Here is a 21,966-nt window from a genome sequence, read left to right on the forward strand (position 1 = left end):
TGGTAAGAATTTAAAACAAAGGGAGGCAGACAGGGGGAATGTTGCCAACTACTCATAGGGGATGAGGAGAGAGGGGTGCCCGGAACTCATGGGCTGGGGAGAAGGGGTATTAACCAGGTGACAGTTGAGAAAGCCTTCTGTTCCCTGCAGCAGTTGGGCTGTCTCAGCTGCCAGGACCCAGCTTCCTGTCCATCTTGCTCCTCTCCCGCAGAGAGGAAGCGGACATGGCTGCGCAAAACGGTCAGAAGGTGTGTGGAAGGCTGCACCCCATGAATACTGGCACCTTCCTGGCCAAAGTACCCTGCTGACTTCCACACAGCCCTATCTGTTTCCCCTGCTCTGCTCCAGAAGGGGAGGTGGACAGGGCTCTTTGCTTTGGGGCTGTGCTGAAGGGCCAGGATCAGAAGGGGGCTCTATCTGGCAAGGGGTAAAGACTCTTAGGGTGCAGGCAGACTTCTGCTATTTCTTGAAAGAGTGCAAAGGAAGGTAACTGCTGGTTGGTGGTTACTGCAACCACACAATGGGAGAGCAAGAAGGCCAGGGAGCCTGGTCCCAGCAACCGAGACTGCTCACACAGAGCTCCCTCCGGACTCTGGACCTTCATCTCAGCACTGTCTGCTCCCACATCAAAATGCTGGGGTTAGGAGAGGGCTCTCTTTGGCGAGGGGGTCAGGCTGCTGTGACCTGGCTCCCTGCCCATCTTGCTTCCCCACTGTGCAGAAGAAACAGACAGGGCAGCACTGAAGAAACAGGGTCAGGAGGGGACAAGAAAGCTGCACTCCAGGAGTACAGGCCCACTTGCTGGACAGAGCCCCTGCTGACCACTCTGGTCCTTCAGCGTGGCCCCATCCACTCCCCTTGTGAAAATTCCGGGGTCCCAAAAAAGTCAACATTTGGTGAAAATTGGTAAAATACACGAATACTGGCTTTTTCAAAAACATAGGAATTTGGGGGGGACAACTGGTAAACATTAATAACAAAGGGCCTTATCAACGGGGAACTGAGATGTAGATTTGACCAAAGTCACTCACCAAATCAGTCGCAGAGCCAGGAACATAATCTGCAACTTCCAATTCCTAGTTCTTAGCATTTAAGGCCTGAAGAGATCATATTATCTAGTCTGACCTCCTATATACCACAGGCCATTATATTTCACCCCATTACCCTGTATTGAGCTAAATAACTTGTGTTTGCCTGAATTATAGCTTTCAGAAAGACATCCAGCCTTGACCTAAAAACATCAAGAGATAGAGGAATTTGCCACTTCCCCTGGTAGTTTGTTCCAATGATTAATTACCCTCACTGTTCAAAATTTGTGCCTCAGTTCTAGTTTCAATTTGTCTGGCTTCAGCTTCCAGCCATTGGTTGTTGTTATGCCTTTCTCTGCTAGATTGAAGAACCCTTTTTTACTTGGTATGCTCTCCCTGTGAAGATACTGACACACTGTAATCAAGTTTACATTTTTAGGAACAAGGAATGCTGACCATGCACACAAAGAATCCATGATACAGTCACCCAAACTACCTCTCAATCTTCTTTTTGATTACTTAAACAGATTAAGCTCAAGTCTCTCACTGAGAGGCATTTCTTTCCCTCTAGCCCTCAAATCATTTTTGTGGCTCTTTTCTGCAGCCTCCCCAATTTTTAAATATCTTTTTAAAAATGTGGACACCCAAAACTGTACGAAGTATTCCAATATTGGTCTCACTAGTGCTGTACAGAGGTAAAATCATCTCTCTACTTCTAACTCACTACTCCCGTTAAACAAACCCAGGATCACATTAGCCTTCTTTGCCACAGCATCACACTGGGAGCAAATGTTCCATTGCTTGTCCACTATGACACCTAAACCCTTTTCAGAGTGACTGCTTTCCAGTATACAATCCCTCATTCTATAGGAATTGCCTTACTTCCTTGTTCCTAGATGTACAACTCTGCATTTGGCTATACTAAAACACAGTTTGTTTGAATGGTCCCAGATGACCAAGCAATCCAGATCTTTCTGCATGATTGCTGGGGCTTTATCATTTTTTACTATTCTGCTAACCTTTGTGACATCCATAAATTTTATCAGCAGTGATTTTGTATTTACTTCTAGATCTCTGAAGAAAATATTACACAGTGTCAAGGTCAAGCTGTTATGGCATAGCACCCACCTCTTAGGAGCACCCCTTTCAATTCGGGTGTGTCTGCAGACTTTAGACAGTCCTGGCCCTGGTATTGGGCCATACTCCCAGGGCTTCCTCCCTGGAGGCAACAGTTTCATCCTCTTGGTCTGTTCTAGCCACAGCTCTCCAGCTGGGGCTCTAACAGATAAGTGTCCCCTTCCAGGATTTTATCACTGTCCAATTGTAGACCACTCCCCATGGCCTATGGGGGTGGCAGTGTGGGGGGAACCTGGGCCTGCCCACTATACTGGGTCCCAACCCAGGGACTCTAAGAATAACAGCCACATGCTGCCATGTCCCTTTAACTAAGGCTATGTCTACACTGCACTTTCGTCAGTAAAACTTCTGTTGGTCAGGGGTGTGAAAAAACACACCCGACCGACAAAAGTTTTACTGACAGAAAGTGCCAGTGGAGACAGCGCTTTTTCAGGAGACGACACTCTTCTGCCGACAAAGCTACTCTTGCTAGTTGGCAGTGGTTTTATTTTGTCGACAAGAGAGCTCTCTCCTGCCGAAAAAGAGTGGCTACACTGTGTACCTTACAGCAGCATGGCTGTGCCGCTGTACGGTACACAGCGTAGCCATAGCCTTAAACGCTTTCAGTTCCCTGGGCCACTTCCCCACAGTCCTTGCCAAAGCTTCATCCTTACCTCAGGGCTCATCTAAGTCCAGGTCCAGCAGCCAGCCAGGAGCTCTCCCTTGCTGTCTGAGGCTTTGCCAGCACTGAACTGTCCATGGTGCTGCAGTTCCCTTTGGCCAGCCAGGAGCACCATTTCCACTGCTCTAGCTCAGCAAGGAATTGATTGTCTCCGGTGCGGCAGCTTCTTTTATATGGTCCTCATAGACCCTGATAGGCTGTTCCCTGCCACCTCCCTGATTGGCTGCTTCCCCCTGCAGCCACTCTAGGCTGCCTAGAGGACTCCTCTACTGCTCCTTTCCTGGGACAGGTGTGGCAGGACACTGAGGCCTCCAGCAAGGGGCCTCTGGGCCTAGTCGACCCTATCACACGGGCCTACTACTGATCCCTGTAGAACCCCATGAGAAACACCCACATCTGATGATTCTCCACTGAAAACTAACTATTGAGATCCATCAGTTAGATCCGATTAATTTATTTAAAGTCTGCTATTTTGATATTGCATAGTGTTAATTTTTTAATCAGAGTGTCATGTGGTACTAAGTCAAACACCTTACAAAAATCTAAGTATATTACATCTATGCAGTTACCTTTACCCAAGCGTATACAACCAAATTTGTAATCTCAAACAGTGAATCTGACAAGACCTATTTTACATGAAACAATGTTGACTAGCATTAGTTATTTTCCTATCCTTTAATTTTTTATTAACTAAATCCCATATCAGCTGTTCCATTATTCTACACAGGATTGATGTCAGGTGAATCTGCCTTCAGTTACCAGAGTCAGCCCGTTTGCCCTTTTTGAATATTGGCACAACCATTAGCACTCTTCCAGTCTTCTGAAATTTCCCACAGAGGTAAAATCATCTCCCTTATTCCAAGATTTATTAAAAATTAACATCAGCGAGCAAGAGATCTCCTCAGCCAACTATTTTAGACCTCTGGAATGCAAATTTTTCTAACATGTTGATTTTAAAATACTGATCTTTAATAGATATGTCTAACATCCTTCTCAGTTAATAATGGACAAGAAAATACTTCAGTATCCTCATATGATGTGAGTACATAATTCCAGCTTCTTTCCAAATACAGAACAGAACACACCTGCATTTTCTGCATCATTATTATGAATTTTACCACCTCCATCTAGTAATGGGCCCATACTATTGCCAGGCTTTCTTTTCTTCCTAATGTATTTTAAAATAATACCTCCATGTTGTCCTTTAGCCCTGTCAACCATAACTCTTTCCCTCATATCTTTTGCTTTCCTTATCAATTGTCAGTTCTTTCTAATTTCTAATTTAGATGAATTTCTATTTTCATCTTTTCCCATTTGTTATATATTGCTTTTTTATTTATACATTGCTGCCTTCACTTTATCACTGAACCAGAATGGGCCTTCAGCCAAAGTTGTCCTCTCTCTTGACTATGGAATTGTGGCTTTTTGGCCATCTAATAAACCTTTGTTCATCACTTACATTTTTCTTTTCCTCCCAGTAATTTTCACCTATAATTTTCCTCATCTTTGAGAAAGTAGCCCTTTTGAGGCACCATGTATATACATGACTGGTTGGGACTGTCCTGTGTTTGCCCATACTGAATGTAATCAGGTCATGATCACTGGTCACTAGGCACCACCAACTTCCAGTAAAAAGATGAACGTGTCTTTATCCCTCATAATGAGGTCCAAAACAGAGCTACCTCATCAAGATGCAATAACTTTTGTGTTAGAAAATTATATATAATTTTTAGAAACCCTAATGTTTTACTACCGGCTGCATGAGATCTCCAGCACATCTCCCCCAAATTAAAGTACCCCATTACACTACAGTATTTCTTTCCACACATTACAGACAGATGTTTAAGGAGTAACTCATCTGGTCCTTGTTTGATTTGGTAGTCTGTAACAGACCCCTAGCCATACCCTCTCCTGGACTTTATTACATAACACAGTTCAGTTAATGACAAAAGAAACCTTACTAGGAAGTTTTCAGCCAAGCAATCTGCACAGGGTGGAGAGTAAGTGGACTTGTCTTAACTGTGCTACACAGTTGAGTTTATCTCAGTATGAAGAATTTTCCATTTACGTTGCCATAAAGATCAGCTACACCTGGGCTGATATGACTGGAATCTTGTAGGCAGGAGTAGAGTCTTAAGATGTACAAGAGGAGTTGTATCCCACTATCTGCAAACTGGAACCTTGCCCATCATGATTGTGGAAGAATGATGAAGATGTTTAGGGCCATAAAATAATAAAAGCGTACCAGCCACTCTTACGAGAAGCTGTTTAGGCTCCTCTTAACGAAGGTGCCTTCTCAAATTAAGAACCTTGCCAACTACAACACCATCTCTAGCTTACATTTTTGAGGTGGAGGAGTATATGCAGCGACACCTTGATATATCCATGCTTGCTCCCTACAAATCCAGATTTAGGCCTGGGTTTAATATTACAGAGATGGTATTGTTCTCTATGGTTGATTATGCAATAAATACAAGGAAAGCCTCCGTGTTGATTGTGATTATCTGAATCAATAGTTCTAATTACTATTGATTATTAGGGTTTTGAGGGCTCACTGAAGAGACAGATGGGAAGATCCTGAAGTGGACTTTTTCTCTCTCTCCGATAGACTCTAGAAGTGGTAATGGGAACTAATTCTTCCTTCCAAATACCTGCAGGGATTCACTTTGTCAGATCTTCTCTTCAATGTGTATGTATAGAGGCCAATCTATGGAGGCCAAGACTGAGCGGGATATGTTTTGATCTGCAGTGTTATCAACATGCAGATTACTATCAGACGTAAGTCTCTTGCCAAGCTCAAACTCTGCAGTTCTGTGCTTCCTTGAGATAAGTTGAGGGAATAAAAATAGCTTGGGCTCAACCCTGGGTAGGCTGGTGGGAGCCAATGAGTGAACTTCTTATTCTGTGTTATGATCTGATCTTGGTCAATTAAGTTCAGACCTGAAGTCATTTTGGATTCTTGCGTTATCAGATGACTGCTCTGCCATTAAATGACTTTTTCCATCTGTGCTTGACCTGGAGACTTGCAACTATTCTTTTCTGATGTGTACCTCACTACACTACAGACAACTGTAATCTCAATGCACAGATAACCGCAATACACTCTTTTTGAGTTTACAATTGAAAAGCACCCAGAAGCTTGTACTGTGCAAAATGCAGTGTCTTACATGAGAAAAATGCTATGAATTTATGACATTAGTGCTCAATACTAGCTATTGTGACAGGGTTGGGCCAGATGGCTACAGGAGAGTAATAGAAGGCAGATATATTAGCCCCAGGTTAAGTAGGTCCCTTTTCCCTGGGTAAGGTAACAGGGAAGGTTCCAGAACAATCAGGAACCTTCTGGAGACAATTAAGACAGACAAGTTGATTAGAATACCTGCAGCCAATCAAGAAGCTGCTAGAATCAATTAAGGCAGGCTAATCAGGGCACCTGGGTTTAAAAAGGAGCTCACTTCAGTTTGTGGTGCACGTGTGAGGAGCTGGAAGCAAGAGGTACTAGGAGCTGAGAGTGAGAACGCAGACTGTTGGAGGACTGAGGAGTACAAGCATTATCAGACACCAGGAGGAAGGTCCTATGGTGAGGATAAAGAAGGTGTCGGGAGGAGGCCATGGGGAAGTAGCCCAGGGAGTTGTAGCTGTCGCACAGCTGTTCCAGGAGGCACTCTAGACAGCTGCATTCCACAGGGCCCTGGGCTGGAACCCGGAATAGAGGGCAGGCCCGGGTTCCCCCCCAAACCTCCCAACTCCTGGTCAGACACAGGAGGAGCTGACCTGGACTGTGGGTTCATGAAAACGGCAAAACTGAGGGCTGCCGTGAAGCTCCAAGGCGAGCAAATCCGCCAATAAGCGCAAGACCCACCAAGGTAGAGGAGGAACTTTGTCACACTATCTAGTCAATCCTTCATCTTTTTCATGGTTTATGAAACCCCAAATGATTCAAGAACCAGAATCCTAGGGGATTCTGATCTGCTGGGTCATTTCTCTCTGTTGGTTCCTTGAGCTAAGTTGCCCAGGGAAAGAGAGTAAGGTTCTCTCATTGGTGAGTCTACACTACCACTCATCACTGAAAAAGTTATCAACTCCTATTTCCAATCACTCCTCCCTCCCCCATTTTTCCCTTAACTAAAAAACAACAAAATAGCAAGCAAAAAACATCAAATTTGAGAGACTAAGTATATAAATTTGAGAAATGGCCTGGCATCGATCAGACCCTCTTCACCACTGTTGTTTTTGTCATTTTTAGTACTGAGAGGAAATCAAATTAGTAACAGCAATCAGGAGGGCTTGGATTGTTATAGCTAGAGCAGTGGGGTAATTTTAGGGAAAGAGTTGCAGCACCATGGAAAGGAAGGAGGCAGAGATGGGTTACAGGAGAAACTGCAGGAAGCAGAAGAAACTGGAGAGGTGGGCCGTCTCAGAGTCTGTACAACTGAAGAGTTGCAGCAAAACTGGGGCACTCCACTTTATTGATAACACAGCTTTTGACAACTCAGGGTGAAAGGATTAGCAGTTTTTGCAGAGAATATTCATTTATATTAGACCTAGTTTCTAGCAGTGGTTTAACGTTCTTCATGAACATTAACTTATAGTAGCAGCTGTGGATGTATTTACAATGCAAAAATTAGCTCTAAAGAATAGCTTTGCCACCACCATTCATCTCCAAGCGGACTACTGCAAAATACAAGGTTCACTATAATATGACATATAGTAACCATTCCACTTGCATGATTAGGGATGAGTAGGCATCTTTCAGTCTTGAGAGACCATGGGTACGTGTCCCTGAAAGGTAAAGAATCTACTCAGTTGGTTTTATGGCAGCGGCGAACGTGGCTGAAGAGACCCACTTGAGAGAGACAAGCTGCATCTGTCACATTTAAAAGATGATAATTTGACCCTTTGGGCTTTGCCTTCTGCAAGCTTTTTTCTCCTCTGCTAAGCTGGACTGCTTCATCTCATAACTCCGGAGACCTTTGTTAAGCTCTTGTTTCCAAAGGCTGAAGTCTTGAGTGTGAGCGTCCCATTTGTCCACATCCACGTCCATTTCTTTGAGGTCTCACTTGCACACATCCTTGAAACAATTCTGGGCATCCTATGCTTCTTTTTCCAGATGCCAATTCACTGTAGGGGGGTCCTTTGGGATGCGCCCATCATTCATTCGGCACACATGCCCAAGCCAGCGGAGGCGTCTCTGTTTGAGGTGTGTTTGCATGCTGGCCCATTTGAGCACCTTGGTGTTGGTGACTCTGTCCCTCCAGGAGATTCCAAAGATTCAGTGAAGGCAACACTTAGGAAAGCTGTTGAGCCTCTTTTCCTGATGAGAGCGTAAGGTCCATGTCTTGCTCCCATACAAAAGCGTGCCGATAACACATGCACAATACACACAGATTTTGTATGTTTTGTCAGTTTGTTGTTTTGCCATACCCTTGTTCAGTCTAGACATTGTTGTGGTCCCTTTTCCAATGCGGCTGCTGAGTTCTGTTTCAAGTGAAAGATTGACTGCGATAGTGGATTCCAGGTGTGTGAACTCATTCACCCCTTCAAGTTCATAGCTGTTGATCTTGATGGAGGGTGCTTCCTCAATTCCTGTGCACATTATGTTAGTCTCTTTTGGCTTTTAGTAAGCCTGAAGTCTTGGCAGGCTTTGGAAAAACTGTCCATCAGGCTTTGACGATGAGCTTCATTTTGGTTTGTCACAGCTGCATCGTCAAAGAGGTGGTGTTGGATAAGGACCTCCCGAGTCTTGAAAGATTGAACAGCTTTCCATTAGAGCTTGTGTGAAAGTAGATTCCCCCAGTTGAGGAATCAAAAGCTTGTTTCAGTAGCAGGGAGAAGAAGATCCCAGACACGGTTGGAGCAAGAATACAACCTTGTTAACTCTGCTACGAAGCTGGAAAGCCTCAGACATTGAGCCGTTGTATTGGACTGTGCCATATATGTTTTCGTGAAAGGATTGAATCATGCTTAAGAGCCTGGGGGGCATCCAATCTTTTCTAGAAGCTCGAATAGTTCACTTCTACTGACAAAGTCAAAAGCCTTTCTGAGATCAATGAAGGCTATGTACAGGGGCTTTTTTTGTTCTCTGAACTTCTCTTGTAGTGGTCTCAGTGAGAAGATCATGTCAATAGTAGACCTTTCATATCTGAAGCCACACTGTGATTCAGGATAGATTCTGTCTGCAAGCATCTGAGAAGAATTAGTGGTGCCATAAAAAAAAAAAACAGAATAGTCAGGGCAGACTAATAATTTAAGCTTAATTTTAAAGTAAAATGCCCTTTTCAGTTTGACAGTAACATGTAGATTACTTAGGCTGAAAGCCTTCCCTTCCCCAGCTATGGAAGCCTACAATGTGGTGACATAGATACACTCATTAGGAAGCACCTTCCATGAAGAAGCAGTGTACTTTGTCAGCACTGAATAAACATATAAGATCATTAACCATAGTTATATGCGGCTGTCCATTATGGTTGTGAAAGAATGGTGAAAGATGTAAACATTACAAGAGCCTATGGAACATTTTGCACCCTTGTGTTTAGAATACTAAGGAAAAGCAAGCAGCCACACAGAAAAAAGAGATTGCTGTCAACCTACATGGTCATGGAGCTACTCCTCATCTCAGATGTGTTGATCTAACAAAGTCAGTGCTAAAAGGCTCATACAAAAATTAGGAATTGTTCGTGGTAACCTTACATATTCAAAAATCAATCATGTATAGAACAAGCAATTGTAAAGGATATGCATGTAGCATGGATGAGTGAAAAATAACACTGCTGTTATTTCAGCTTTTTATGGAGCTACTGTGATCAATTTCATTCATTTGCATGAAAACTAGCTACCAAACAATTACATGGCGCTTTCTTTGCTAAGGATTCCAAGATAGAAGGACTAATATAATTATTTTTGCAACTCGCATTGTTCAAACTCTGTGTCATTTTTAGCTACTATTGACAATAAGTCTTGTGAACAATTATTTTCACCTTGCAAAGAGACTTGCGTACAACAAACATCTCCTAAGATGACAGCTTGGTGAACATTGGGCATCGGTCAGCACCTTTAACCATAGCAGCCCTGTTTCAGTACCATTCTCCGAGAAATGAAAGATGATAGCAAAACCTGTAGCATGCAGTCCTCGGCAAGAACAAGCAGAGAATACTAAAATTTAAACAACTTTAAACCCTATCAAACCTCATCCAAGAAGGAAACAACATAGACCCTGCAATCCTACTTCCAGGACAAGGTTAAAAGGAATCCCAGAAATCTTCTTGGTGCTTTTTTAACATGAAAGAAAATGATCAAGAGGAATATGGAGAGGAAAATTTAATTTATTTAGATATTTAATTCAGAACCACTTGAGCATTTTATTAAATGCTTTGGCCTCATTTTTAAGTTGTTTAACCAAATAATTAGTTTGATCAGAAATATTGCAACATGCACCATTAGGTTTTTTAGATTTTTTTTGCTGGCTTGCTTTCCATGCTTACTTGGAACTTTAAATATTTTGGAAGTGACTGTGTTCTACTACATGTTTTGTGATAAAAATGCAACAAATAGAAAATGACCACAACCTCTATTTTATGTGAGTTTGACTAACCTTACTATTAATCACAAGGAAACAAAACCCATTAAACTTGTATCTAAAATTGTTAAACTTTTCAGCCCTTCCATCTACTAACAGAGCTAACGCATTCATCTCTGAGGGGGAAAAATAGCAGTGATGAACTACTTCACTGCACTCAATGTACTGTACACATGCTACACAAATTAACTTTCTAAATGAGAAAGAAATGAAACCCACAAAAATGGGCCCAATGGAGGCTTGACTTTCAGAAAAATGTGTCCTGTATTGTGATAAAGGCTTTCTTGGCTTTAAGTGAAAGAAAACTATTAGATATTTAATAGCAGAGTAATATTTAAACAAAAAAGAAATTTTGGTTGAGGCATAAATATAAGAAGAAAAAACAGGGAAACATTTCACAAGTGAATAAGGGATTAAGGTTCCCCCCCTTTAAAAATTCAGTATCCTACAAAATATATTATCTAATAGTGGAAACTGTTAAGCTGCATTTAAGTTAATTAGGGAAAGGAATTTAAAGCTGCATTTTATATACCTGCTTGTAATGGGACAATTTTGTACCTTACCACTAAATTCATCTCCTCATAGCATAAAAATATCCACCAATAATTTCTGTCAGGTCATGTAGTAATGTCAGAGACAGCTCTTTTACACTACCACCAGGAAGGTTGGAGATAAAAGTACAATCAAGAAAATGATCCCAGGCTCTCAGGATATGAACTGCAATGTCATTATTGACCATTCACATTACTCCACTCTGCAGGATTATGCATTCTATCTGAAAGTTAATTTACAGGTTAGAAAAAAGTCGCACTTTAATACATTACCCAATTCACCAACGCAAGTTATTGAGAATTAGCTAGGAGTAACAGTAGAAGACAAAGGAAAAAAGAGAAAAAGAAAAGAAGAAAAAAAGAAAAAGAAGAAAGGAAAAGTAAATTACAAATTTCAGAGTGGTAGCTGTGTTTGTCTGTATCAGCAGAAAGAACGAGGAGTACTTGTGGCACCTTAGAGACTAACAAATTTATTTGAGCATAAGCTTTCGTGGGCTAAAGCCCACATGAATTTGTAAGTCTCTAAGGTGCCACAAGTATGCCTCGTTCTTTAAGTTACGAATGGCAGCCTAGAGGTCTTCAACCATGCACTATTTGCTAATATATGCATATCAGTCATATAGAACTTGGTAATGGAATCAAAGGTCATTTCATGACTGCTGATTGTTTCTATCCATGACACTGCCCTAGATCCAATGAAGATGATGGGATACAGAAAAGTCTCTCTCAGACATTGATAGCATTCTGTAATTGCCATCCAAATGCCCGTCTGAAATCCAAATAATAGTGCCAAACCATTGTAAAATAGCAAAAAGATGGAAACTAATCTGATTCAGGTGAAGAGAGAAGCATATGTTGAGACTGAATTGTAGCAGTGTCCTGATAAGTACTTTATCATGGAAAAATGCAGCACTTTGACTGACAAAGCACCCAACTTCATCATCCTGGGTGTAGAGATTCACAAGCAGGAAGGCTACTTCAATAGCGACAAGGAACCATTCCTCATCCCATGGTAACTGCAGAGGGGGATAACGGTGTTTATAATATCATACAGACCCCAGCCAGATAAGCCAATCTTAGTCTGGCTGTGGGTGGGTCTCATGAATCTAGAGATTCATGGCTAAAACGTCAGGCTCTATTCCTACAACATAGTCACAGGACACTGAATACTGCTGGAAGCCTCAAAGAGTTGAAACATAGGTCTCTGAGTGAAACTGAAGAATGAAGAGTATGGAATCTTGACATGAAAAAGATGTGTGGGGTTGCCACCAGTGCTGTGGGGAAGCTTGAAGAATTAGCCATTGTAGAAGAAACATCAGTAGCACAGTGGACACATAGCAAGTCCAGGATGGCACCATTTAGCAAAGCCTGTCTACTGCTGCTGTATTTTCCTTCCAGTGTCAAGCAATATCTTGCTGAAACAGACATATCAACTATCAGTCAGGCATGGCAAGGCCACCTGCAGAACAGAGTGTGCTTAAGCTGATTCCAGTGAGCTGAAAGTTAGTAGTCTAATGAAACCATGAACACCAAAATGGTTTGTAGTCCTTGGTGAGGAGACAGTTCAGCTGATAAAGCCTGACAATCACAGATTCACAGAGAAAGAGGAAAAAGGAAAAGGCAGGGAGTTAGACAGAATGTTCTGTCTCAGTGGAGACCCTCCATTCTGCTAAACTGAATTGCAGTGGAAAAAATGTATAGGCCACATCCCTGACTGGTGTAAATTAGCTTTTTGACATATGGGTCAAAAACAAGATATTAACATAATTAGTAAAACTTTAGTAATCAAGCAACTCAATTGCATATATGATTTTAGCATTTAAATGTAGTCTGCAGCACAAAGAACCTAATTCTTGTGCCAAGGAAACCTGATTTCCATGATACACTTACATTAAATCATGAAGCAAATTAGAAATTCGCAGAAGTGTTAACCAATTATAAAATGATACCAGAAGATATAAAAGTAAACCTAAAAATGCAACAAACAAATACTGTCAAATACTTGCTCTATGGAGGCATCATATACAAATGTTGTCCCAGACCTTTCTAATTTGGGTTGCAGAGAGGAAAAACTACCCAGTACGTAAGTGCTGTGGAAAAACTAAAAAAACAATGCCCCCCACTTAACATGGACACCTTCCCTTTCAGAGATCTGACCTGCTCATTCCTGGAATATGAGATGACAGTGGCAGATTTTAGCAGCCCATACACCAGCCATAAGCAAAGAAAAGTTAAAAAGTACACAATTAACTGGTGGTAACCAGTGAGGAGAAGCGAACATTCTTAAAAAATAGGAAAATACTTAGAAAAATGCACTTTTTGTTTTTGTAATATTGAAGAAATTTAATATAAAACAGCTGAAAAACACGCATTTATAATCAGAAATTAAAGGAGGAAAAAGCCCTGTTTTGGGCACTACAAAATAAATAAGAAAAATCAAGTTCTTCCTTTTTTTCCTTACTCCCCACTTTATGACAATGATGAGGAAAAAAAAAGGCCTTTCCAACTGTATTTTCTCACAAAACAGACTAATAGTGCTCAGTTGATATTCACTAAGTAAATGCTGATTAATGGACTCAGACAACAGTGGACTCCACATTCCAACCTTAAGAATGGGAATGTCTCATGTGCAGGGAACCAATCTCTTCTACACTATCACTTGTCCTTGAGATTGCATAAATAAAGGCAAACCTTTATTAGGTAATAACACAAGCAAAGCAATGTAATATGTCAGGCTAAATAAATACACAGTTTTAGACAAGATTTTGTCTTCCCATGTAAACACACAAGCTGTTCAACAAATACTACTTATAACCATTCCACTGGGATGTGGTTAAGTAGCGGTGAGCACAAAGAAGAAGAGGTAGGATTCCTAGATGATCGTGTACATTCTCTCCCGTCCTATTCCGCCCAAAATACCTAGGTTATCTGGTGTCAACTTTCTAATACACCAGAGGAAGTTTAACAATAAAATATTTAGATTTTAACTTACACATTTTGACTGCGTAAGTGTGGCAAATATTTTCTAACTAAACACAGCATCATGGCCAACAGGCCAAACAACAATTAACTGCCTGAAATTTTATATACATGAAGATGGTGTACTGCCTAAAGTTTGGTTTAGGGTGATGTTTACAACTGGACACCTATTAGCAGCCAATTCTGGTTCACATTAATACGAGTACAACTCACTATACTCCTAAAGTTCTAAGTTGGGTCTTCTGTGTTTGATTAAAGACATTATATAATTGTATGAAGCACATACTAACACATCCATTTGAAGGAAGCCAGAAACACCTCCAAGCTGATTTATATCAGCAATTCTGGAAAGAATGTGCTGTAACTCAAGAGAAGTGACTGATTAAAGACTTAATTTGACAACAGAGTGAAATAAGTGAGAGTCATGAAATAAAACTTAAGCTCTGCAGAAGAGCACTTTGTGCTCAGACTAAAACTATAACAGCTTGTGATCTATTTGTGTCCCTTTCAAGCTCAAAAACTAACATACTTGTCTGATGTAACTATATTACTTTTATTTAAATAAAATGGTTTAAAACTTCTACTAAAAATACTGAATATAATTCACCCACGTGTATATTATCATTGACTTGAAATAAGTTCCATCTTCATGTATCCGAGTGAGTGATTCCCACTGTTTCCTACTAAACCTCTATTATATAGTTTGTGAGGTCATCCCTGGCTAGGGTTGCAAAGCCTCCAGGATTGTCCTGGAGTCCCCAGGAATTAAAAATTAATCTTTGATTACAGATTAAGGCATGTGATGAAACCTCCAGGAATACGTCCAACCAAAATTGACTCTCTTATCCCTGACATGTTCTTATCAAAGCTTATTGAACACTTTTACCTCTTGTTTACAGGCTCCACTCAGCCATGTCATACTGTGCAAAATCTCCCAATTTACAGGCAAGGAAGGCCATGTGGAAGGGATGTTGCCCTACTATGATATCCTTTTTTCTTTAAACATATTACAAAACTTCTCTACATTTCCTGGTTTTTGAATTTTTTATTTTTTTTTAATTTTTGGTGCATTAGAGCTGCTGTTTCTAATGTTCTTATTTGACCCATTTCCAAAGTAGGAAAAAATTTCACTGCAATAACTGATGTTTCACTTGTGGTTTACAAAAATTTGATTTTTTTTAATGCATGTAACTTGAAGATCTGTTAGGGAATGGGGCAAAAAGTGATGCAAAAAAGAGAACATCCAGGTATTAACTTGATTTCAAGCCACTGAAAAGGGAGACAGAACAGGATAAAATAACTATCCCAGAAGAAACTGGTAGATCTCTCATTCTTATGGTTCCCATACAGTTCTAAAAGTTTTAAAATTTATATCAGATCACGTTAAAATGCACTTGTGTAGCTGTGCCATTTTACCACCTATTGGTTATATATTCAGCTTATCTTTAATACGGCAATCATTAAAAAATAAGTGGCTTTTTGATGCATCTCTAGATGACCAATTATCTAATTGCAGGAAGAAACTCACTCAATTTTATGGTTAATAAACTAAGTAAAAGCCAACAGAAATCTTCAACATGCATAACTAATTAATGTCAGAATTCAGTTAATACCTCATCTGTATTGTAGATAATCTGCAGTCCTGAAGATATCATCTCAACCAGGTAGAGCAGGAACAGTGACACAGCATTTATCTGAGGTGAAGAAAAGGATAAAAAAAGTATACTTTACTTTTATGGGGTCATAGCAGACCAGTTGAATTTCAAAACAAAAATGTGATGTTAGACAGAGAAAAGGGGGCTTTTCTGCTATGACGTGGCTAGGTTCTTAAGAAATTTCATCCATTGTAGTATTACACATGTAATGTAAGTGTACTGATGTGGAACACTTGATCAAGAGAACTGCAGCAAGCACTGTTGTAAACAACTGCTTCTACAACATTTGTTTTTAAAGCTTTCCTTGAAAACTATGATATTAAAACATTTTTGCTTGGGAATACTGTTTTGACCCAAAGGCAATTATTTCACAGTCACCCGTGACAAGCCATTGCAAATTTATGTAAACAACAAAGTTATTGGAAAGTGAAGCACTAGAAGATGCAAGCTTAAACAGTAGTCTGTCTATCTGGAAAACAGACCATTTCAGTCCTAACAAACAAAGCATTAATGCAACCACCTGGAGAGAAGTATTAATTTTAATCAACTGTTCAGCATATGATTAAATTACATTTATGAAAAAATGAGTTGTTTTGTTCTGTTAACCTAATAGTCTATTAGTGATTGTTATCAACTGCCTTAGCATTCACACGAGTACCATTACACCAGGATATCAGAAGAAACATCAATGAAGCAAAAACAATATCATGATATACCACTCTTGTATAATATAGGATTCATATAATTTTGGTGATTCAGAGACTAAATTAGTGACATCTAAAGTGTTGATATTAATCAGTAACTTGCTTTAAGAAATTAATACAAGCCTTAACTTCAGTGTGTGGGATTTAGAGAAATAGTCTGGACCCAAACTATGACCTTCCTTGAATTACTTTTTTAACACATGCTTAAGAATATCCTCCAAATTCTAAACCTTTTAAGATTCTATTGTTTTCAGGCCACTGACTAGGGTGACAGAACTGGATAGCAGAACTAGAGTGTAACTATTTCAGAAAAAGACTGGTAGATCTCTCTCTCTTACACTTACCAAATATTTCCAAAAGTTATAAAGATTTACATCAGATCATATTAACTACATTCTCTGTAGCTTCAATATTTTATCAATTTTATTTTATGTTTTACATTTTAAGGTTCTATCACAATCTATTGCTCCCATGTTGTAACAATTTAAAAGGAACCGAACACAGTCATAATGGACTGGGAAAGAGGATAAGGACAAAGAGGCCGTAGTGATTTTGCAACATGCCCCTTCCCATCTTTTCACCCCTCAATCTTACAGAAGCCCTTGCACTTCCACTACATGATGCTGACGTGCCACACTGTGGAAGAGACTTGCTGGAGGTACGAGGGAGGGCTGCTCTTTTCCATGGCATTGTTCCCTTGCAAATTGTCAGGGATTTTATCACAAAATATTACACTGATCTTAGTCAGGATTATATCCCACATCCCCATTTTGTTGTGTATGTGGCTTTCATGACAGCCACCAGCTAGAGAAGCTGCATCAGCTCAAGTCCAGAAGGAGTAGCATTGCTTTGAGGAAGAGATGCTTAGAATACCAGGCCACTGCAATTTCCCCAGTCTTATTCAGATTTACCAAGAGCCATGTAATTTCTCTCACGATCTTTAGACATGTGCATGTTCAGCAGGTTTCATTCAGCAGCAGATTGGGTCATAACACTCCATCCATGAAATGATGTGCAGGAAACTGTCTTTAACAGAGCTTTCTGACTCCGAAATGGGTATATTTTATAAAGGGAATAACTTCGCCCTATTGGCACCAAGAAATTAAATAATTCCCAGTATAACAACCACACTTGATTAACCACACAATATTTTGTGCTTTGGTTCTAGCTCTGCTGTTTCGGAAGCAGCATCACTGTTCTTAGAGCTGTGCCAGCGTGTTCTCTTATAAATAAGGATGCTAACGAACACAAATGAAATGAATTTGGTGTCAGTTACCTAAGAAACATCACGGTCATACAGTGGAGGACAAATCAATATCTGGCAAATGGAAAAGGACAAAAAAAAGTACAGAATTTATATTTTCCAATCTTAGAAGAGAGCATCACAGACAATGGAGAATAACAAATAAAAAAAAATAAAACAGCAGTTTGCAGTGCCTTTTAAATCCTTATTGTTAATTAAAACTTCTCAGCTTTCTGGAAAATGTGGCTGGGAACATTAACAAAAATACAGTATCCAATATAAGATTATTGCAATCCCTCAATTTATTGATAATACAGTATGGGCAGAAACTATTTTTTATGCTGGGGTTATTTATTGAAAATCACTTTCTTTCTCAAAACAATTTTTTTTTTACAGTTGCATTGATATCTTCTGCACAAGATATACAATATAATCTCTTGAAGTCAGATTTCAAAACAGTTTGATCCTTTCAATACAAGTTACAGCAGACATCTCAATTTATAAATTCTGTAAGTTTGATAAAACTATAAAGAAACATCCATCATGAAAGAGCATTAGATTCAATAGTAATATTACATAAAAGGCACCCAGTTCTGCAATCACATTTAAGAGAACTGTTTGCTATTTTTACCTGAAGATGGCCATATGCCTCATGGGAGAAGACTTCATCTCCACTATGTGCACTGAAAACAGAATGAAGGCATTTGGATGGTCTGGGGTCTTGCTTAAACTGCTGAACCTAGAGGCAAATTTTCAAAAAATAAAATAAATTGATTATAAATACACCCCCTCTCCCCAAAAAAACAAGTTCACCATCTGTGATAGGTATTTTAAGATGTCATGCAAGTGTCAATCTATTGCTGAATTAACACTGAATTAAGATTTATGTGAATTAGCACTGAATAACAAAGTACTAATCGACTCCAGTTTATATTATTTTTTTTTAAATGATAGAATTGTTCAGTTTGAATGTGGCTTCTTTCTACATGTAATTTCATTCCATACACTGGTTTCATAATCAAGGAGTTTCTCTACTGTGAACACAAGTAGATTGCTACATAGAGATTTAGTCATTTCCATCTCCTTTCTGGTGCTACTTGCTAAGCATTCACACGATATCGACTATGAGGACAACATTTCAGACAGTGGTTTCTGCTACATTCCATTTGTTCAGTTATTCTGTAGACTGAAAAAAAGTTTTCTTTATGCACATTTCCCCCTCTGGGTGAAGGATCTTATTCCATGCTTTCACTGTATGATTTAATTGCATCCATATTAACTTTCATTTTTGGGGTCTTCACACTTTTTTTTTTTTTTTTAACTACACACAAGCTTGCCCTTCCTTGAAATATGCTTAGGATTTTCTTAATTTCTTTCTTTAAAAAAAGAATTCCATAAAGCAGTGGTTCCCAAACTTGTTCCGCCGCTTGTGCAGGGAAAGCCCCTGCCGGGCCGGTTTGTTTACCTGCCACATCCGCAGGTTCGGCCGATCGCGGCTCCCAGTGTCCGCGGTTCACTGCTCCAGGAATCGGAGCTGCTGAAGCAGCGCGGGCCGAGGGACGTACTGGCCGCCGCTTCCAGCAGCTCCCATTGGCCTGGAGCAGCGAACCGTGGCCACTGGGAGCCGCGATCGGCCGAACCTGCGGATGCGGCAAGCAAACAAACAGGCCCAGCCTGCCAGGGGCTTTCCCTGCACAAGCGGCGGAACAAGTTTGGGAACCACTGACAAAGATTTAATAGATGATGTGCTTTTTTTAGCTGGGATCATTACCTCCTGCATTTTTAACATAAGGGATGATAAAGAGCAATTATGTCACCTCAAAGAATCAATCTTTACTAGCCAAGATACACCGGTGCATCACTACCAGAAGAAGATGCTTAAAATAGATAGATAATTAAAAAACCTCTCTTGCTAAAGAAGTCAGTGAAAAACACACAAGCACACACAAATTCTTATAGAGTTCTTTACTTGCACAGCAGCAGGAAACTTACTTCTTTTTTTACACCTAAGGTCTTACACATCCTTTTTTGGTTGCTTCAGACTAAGGTGCCTGGATTATATCAAAATGTATCTTTTTCATTCAACACTGATCAAAAGTATGCAGATCTTACCGACTTAACTAAATAACAGCTTCAACTGACATTTTGGTGCTTTGTCATTTTCATTTTTCTTCAGTACGTACAGGAACACAACATGAGAATTTAAATATAATCGCTATGCAAAGGAATAGCAAGTACTAAATGATTAAAGATACTCAAAAGAAATTGCATAACTGTGCTTTGAGATCTGAAGCTGTTAAAAGGACTAATTTAAAATTTAAGCAAAAAACAAACTCTATAAATTTAAGAGATTAGTGGGGCATGGTGTCTGAGAATAAAATGCAACACCATGGAAACAGTAGAGAATAAGAGAAAACATCCAGCATTTCTTATCTTGATTGGGAACGACAAAAACAAAGATCTGTGTAATCACTTCTCTAGTCTAAATTACGTACAGAATACTAAGCATCTGGTTTATCCTTACTTAGTACTCACTACCCACCGGCTCGCCGGGTAGTGATCGATCCCCAAATTGACACCTGTATTCCACCTCGGCAGGAGGAGTAAGCAGAGTTAACGGGGGAGCTGCCACGGTTGACTCGCCGCCGTGAGGATGGCCAGGTGACTCGAACTAAGATACTTCAACTTCAGCTATGCGAATAGTGTAGCGGAAGTTGCGTATCTTAGTTCGAACCCCGCCCCCGTAGTGTAGCCCAGGCCTTGGATTTTACTTGGCCTTTTTTTAAAAGTACATCATAGCAGCTATTGGCTAAACAAACTGCAGGGTTAAAGAGCTCATTTTATTGCAAACAAAGTTGTAGCAAGCTATGCGAAAATATACTGGAGCATATCACACTCATTCTGAATTCATGGGTTTGAAATGTACTCACAGAATCAAATTTTATTTCATAGCTCCTTTTTCTGCAACAGCACTGTGATAATCAGGGCTCAGACACCCAAAGGTGAAAACAGGGAGTCTGAATCCCAAAGAATAAGCAAATGAATCAACTGATTTTATACATTGCCGTTGTGTATAAAAATATGTCAAATAAGTTATTTTATGGAAGCTTTTAATGTGCTGAATTTGACAGTCATTATGATTGATATATATATATATATATATATACACACACACATATACACACACACACACATATACACACACATACAGATTATGATTATCAACGTAAAAATGTAGAAAACTGTAAATGCAGCTGATGCAACTATAGCATCACCTCACAACACGGTAAGGAAGCAATCACACAGGGAGGGCACCTCTGAAGGCAGTTGTTTACACAAACCCAGCTTCAAGTACCCATCCAATGTCCAAATCAGGAAAAGACTATGATGAACCATTAGAGTTAATGGAAAGACACCGAGGCAACAGGGAATTCCTCCGACTCTGAAAAACCATGAGTCACCATGCCAGGAAAGAAAAAAGCCTTTCAAAAGCAGACTATCCAGAAACTGAGGAGCAGCCTCCAAATCGGAAGCTACCCCGTGAAAAACTGGATCCCTCTTTATGACACATGGTACACTGGGAAACTGTTCAGAGGCAATAGGTAACTCATAAATAGAAAAGGGAATTAATCTAATACAGAAATGTGAAGCCCGAGGTTGCATCTTTATGTTTATTTTCTGTGTAACCTGTATATGTTTGTTTCTCTTTAATATTTCATCTTTGAATCTGTGATTTTTATATCAAATACATTTCTTGCTTATTTTTATCCCAACTAGGGCTCTGGTGTGCCAACTGTGTGGAGTATGTCCCCCAAAGTGAACTGATAACTGGGGGCTGTTTTCTCACCTTTGAGGTGATGAACTGGTGGGGGAAATTCTGAGTGTCTGGCAGTTTAAAACTCAATGTAGATGGATTTGCAGAGACTCAGGACTGGAAGAACTGTTGGGATCACACTGCAAGGAGTAACTAGGATGGTAGAAGGCAGGATGAGACCTTTAAGCTTATGTGCTGGCTCCTAGTGTCAGGATTCTGAGCCACAGAGCATAACATTAAGGCACCCAAAGTTACAAGATAGGCGGTGACAGAACCCTTTACTGGTCTGGGTGATCCCCAAAACATAGAATCACAGGAAGGGACCTCAAGAGGTCATCTAGTCCAGTCCCCTGCACTCATGGCAGAACTAAGTATTATCTAGATCAGTGGTTACCAACCTGTTGATCACAATCGACTGGTCAATCCTGGGGACTCTCCCAGTCGATCGCAATCTCCGGCCGCGGCAGACCCTGGAAGCGGTCAGCATGCCCCTGTGGCCCCGGGGGGTGGGGGCGTGTTTCTCCTTGCACTGCTCCTGCCTGCAAGCACCTCCCCCACAGCTCCCATTGGCCAGGAATGGGGAACTGTGGCCAATGGGGGCTTTGGGGGTGGCACCAG

General features: G+C 40.3%; 1 protein-coding gene across 8 annotated transcripts in view; it reads right to left on the minus strand.

Annotated features, from left to right (window-relative positions):
* PHKB (phosphorylase kinase regulatory subunit beta) overlaps positions 1-21,966 on the minus strand; it is a 222,832-nt gene that overhangs the window by 138,029 nt on the left and 62,837 nt on the right. For all 8 annotated transcript variants that reach the window (XM_043526045.1, XM_037877750.2, XM_043526046.1 and 5 more), the window contains 2 exons: positions 18,166-18,273; positions 15,546-15,626 (listed from right to left, as the gene is read on the minus strand). In XM_043526045.1, the coding sequence (XP_043381980.1) occupies positions 15,546-15,626; positions 18,166-18,273 (189 nt within the window). The remainder of the gene's footprint in view (positions 1-15,545; positions 15,627-18,165; positions 18,274-21,966) is intronic.

The sequence above is a fragment of the Chelonia mydas genome, chromosome 12, assembly GCF_015237465.2.
Source record: "Chelonia mydas isolate rCheMyd1 chromosome 12, rCheMyd1.pri.v2, whole genome shotgun sequence".
NCBI lineage: Eukaryota > Metazoa > Chordata > Testudines > Cheloniidae > Chelonia > Chelonia mydas.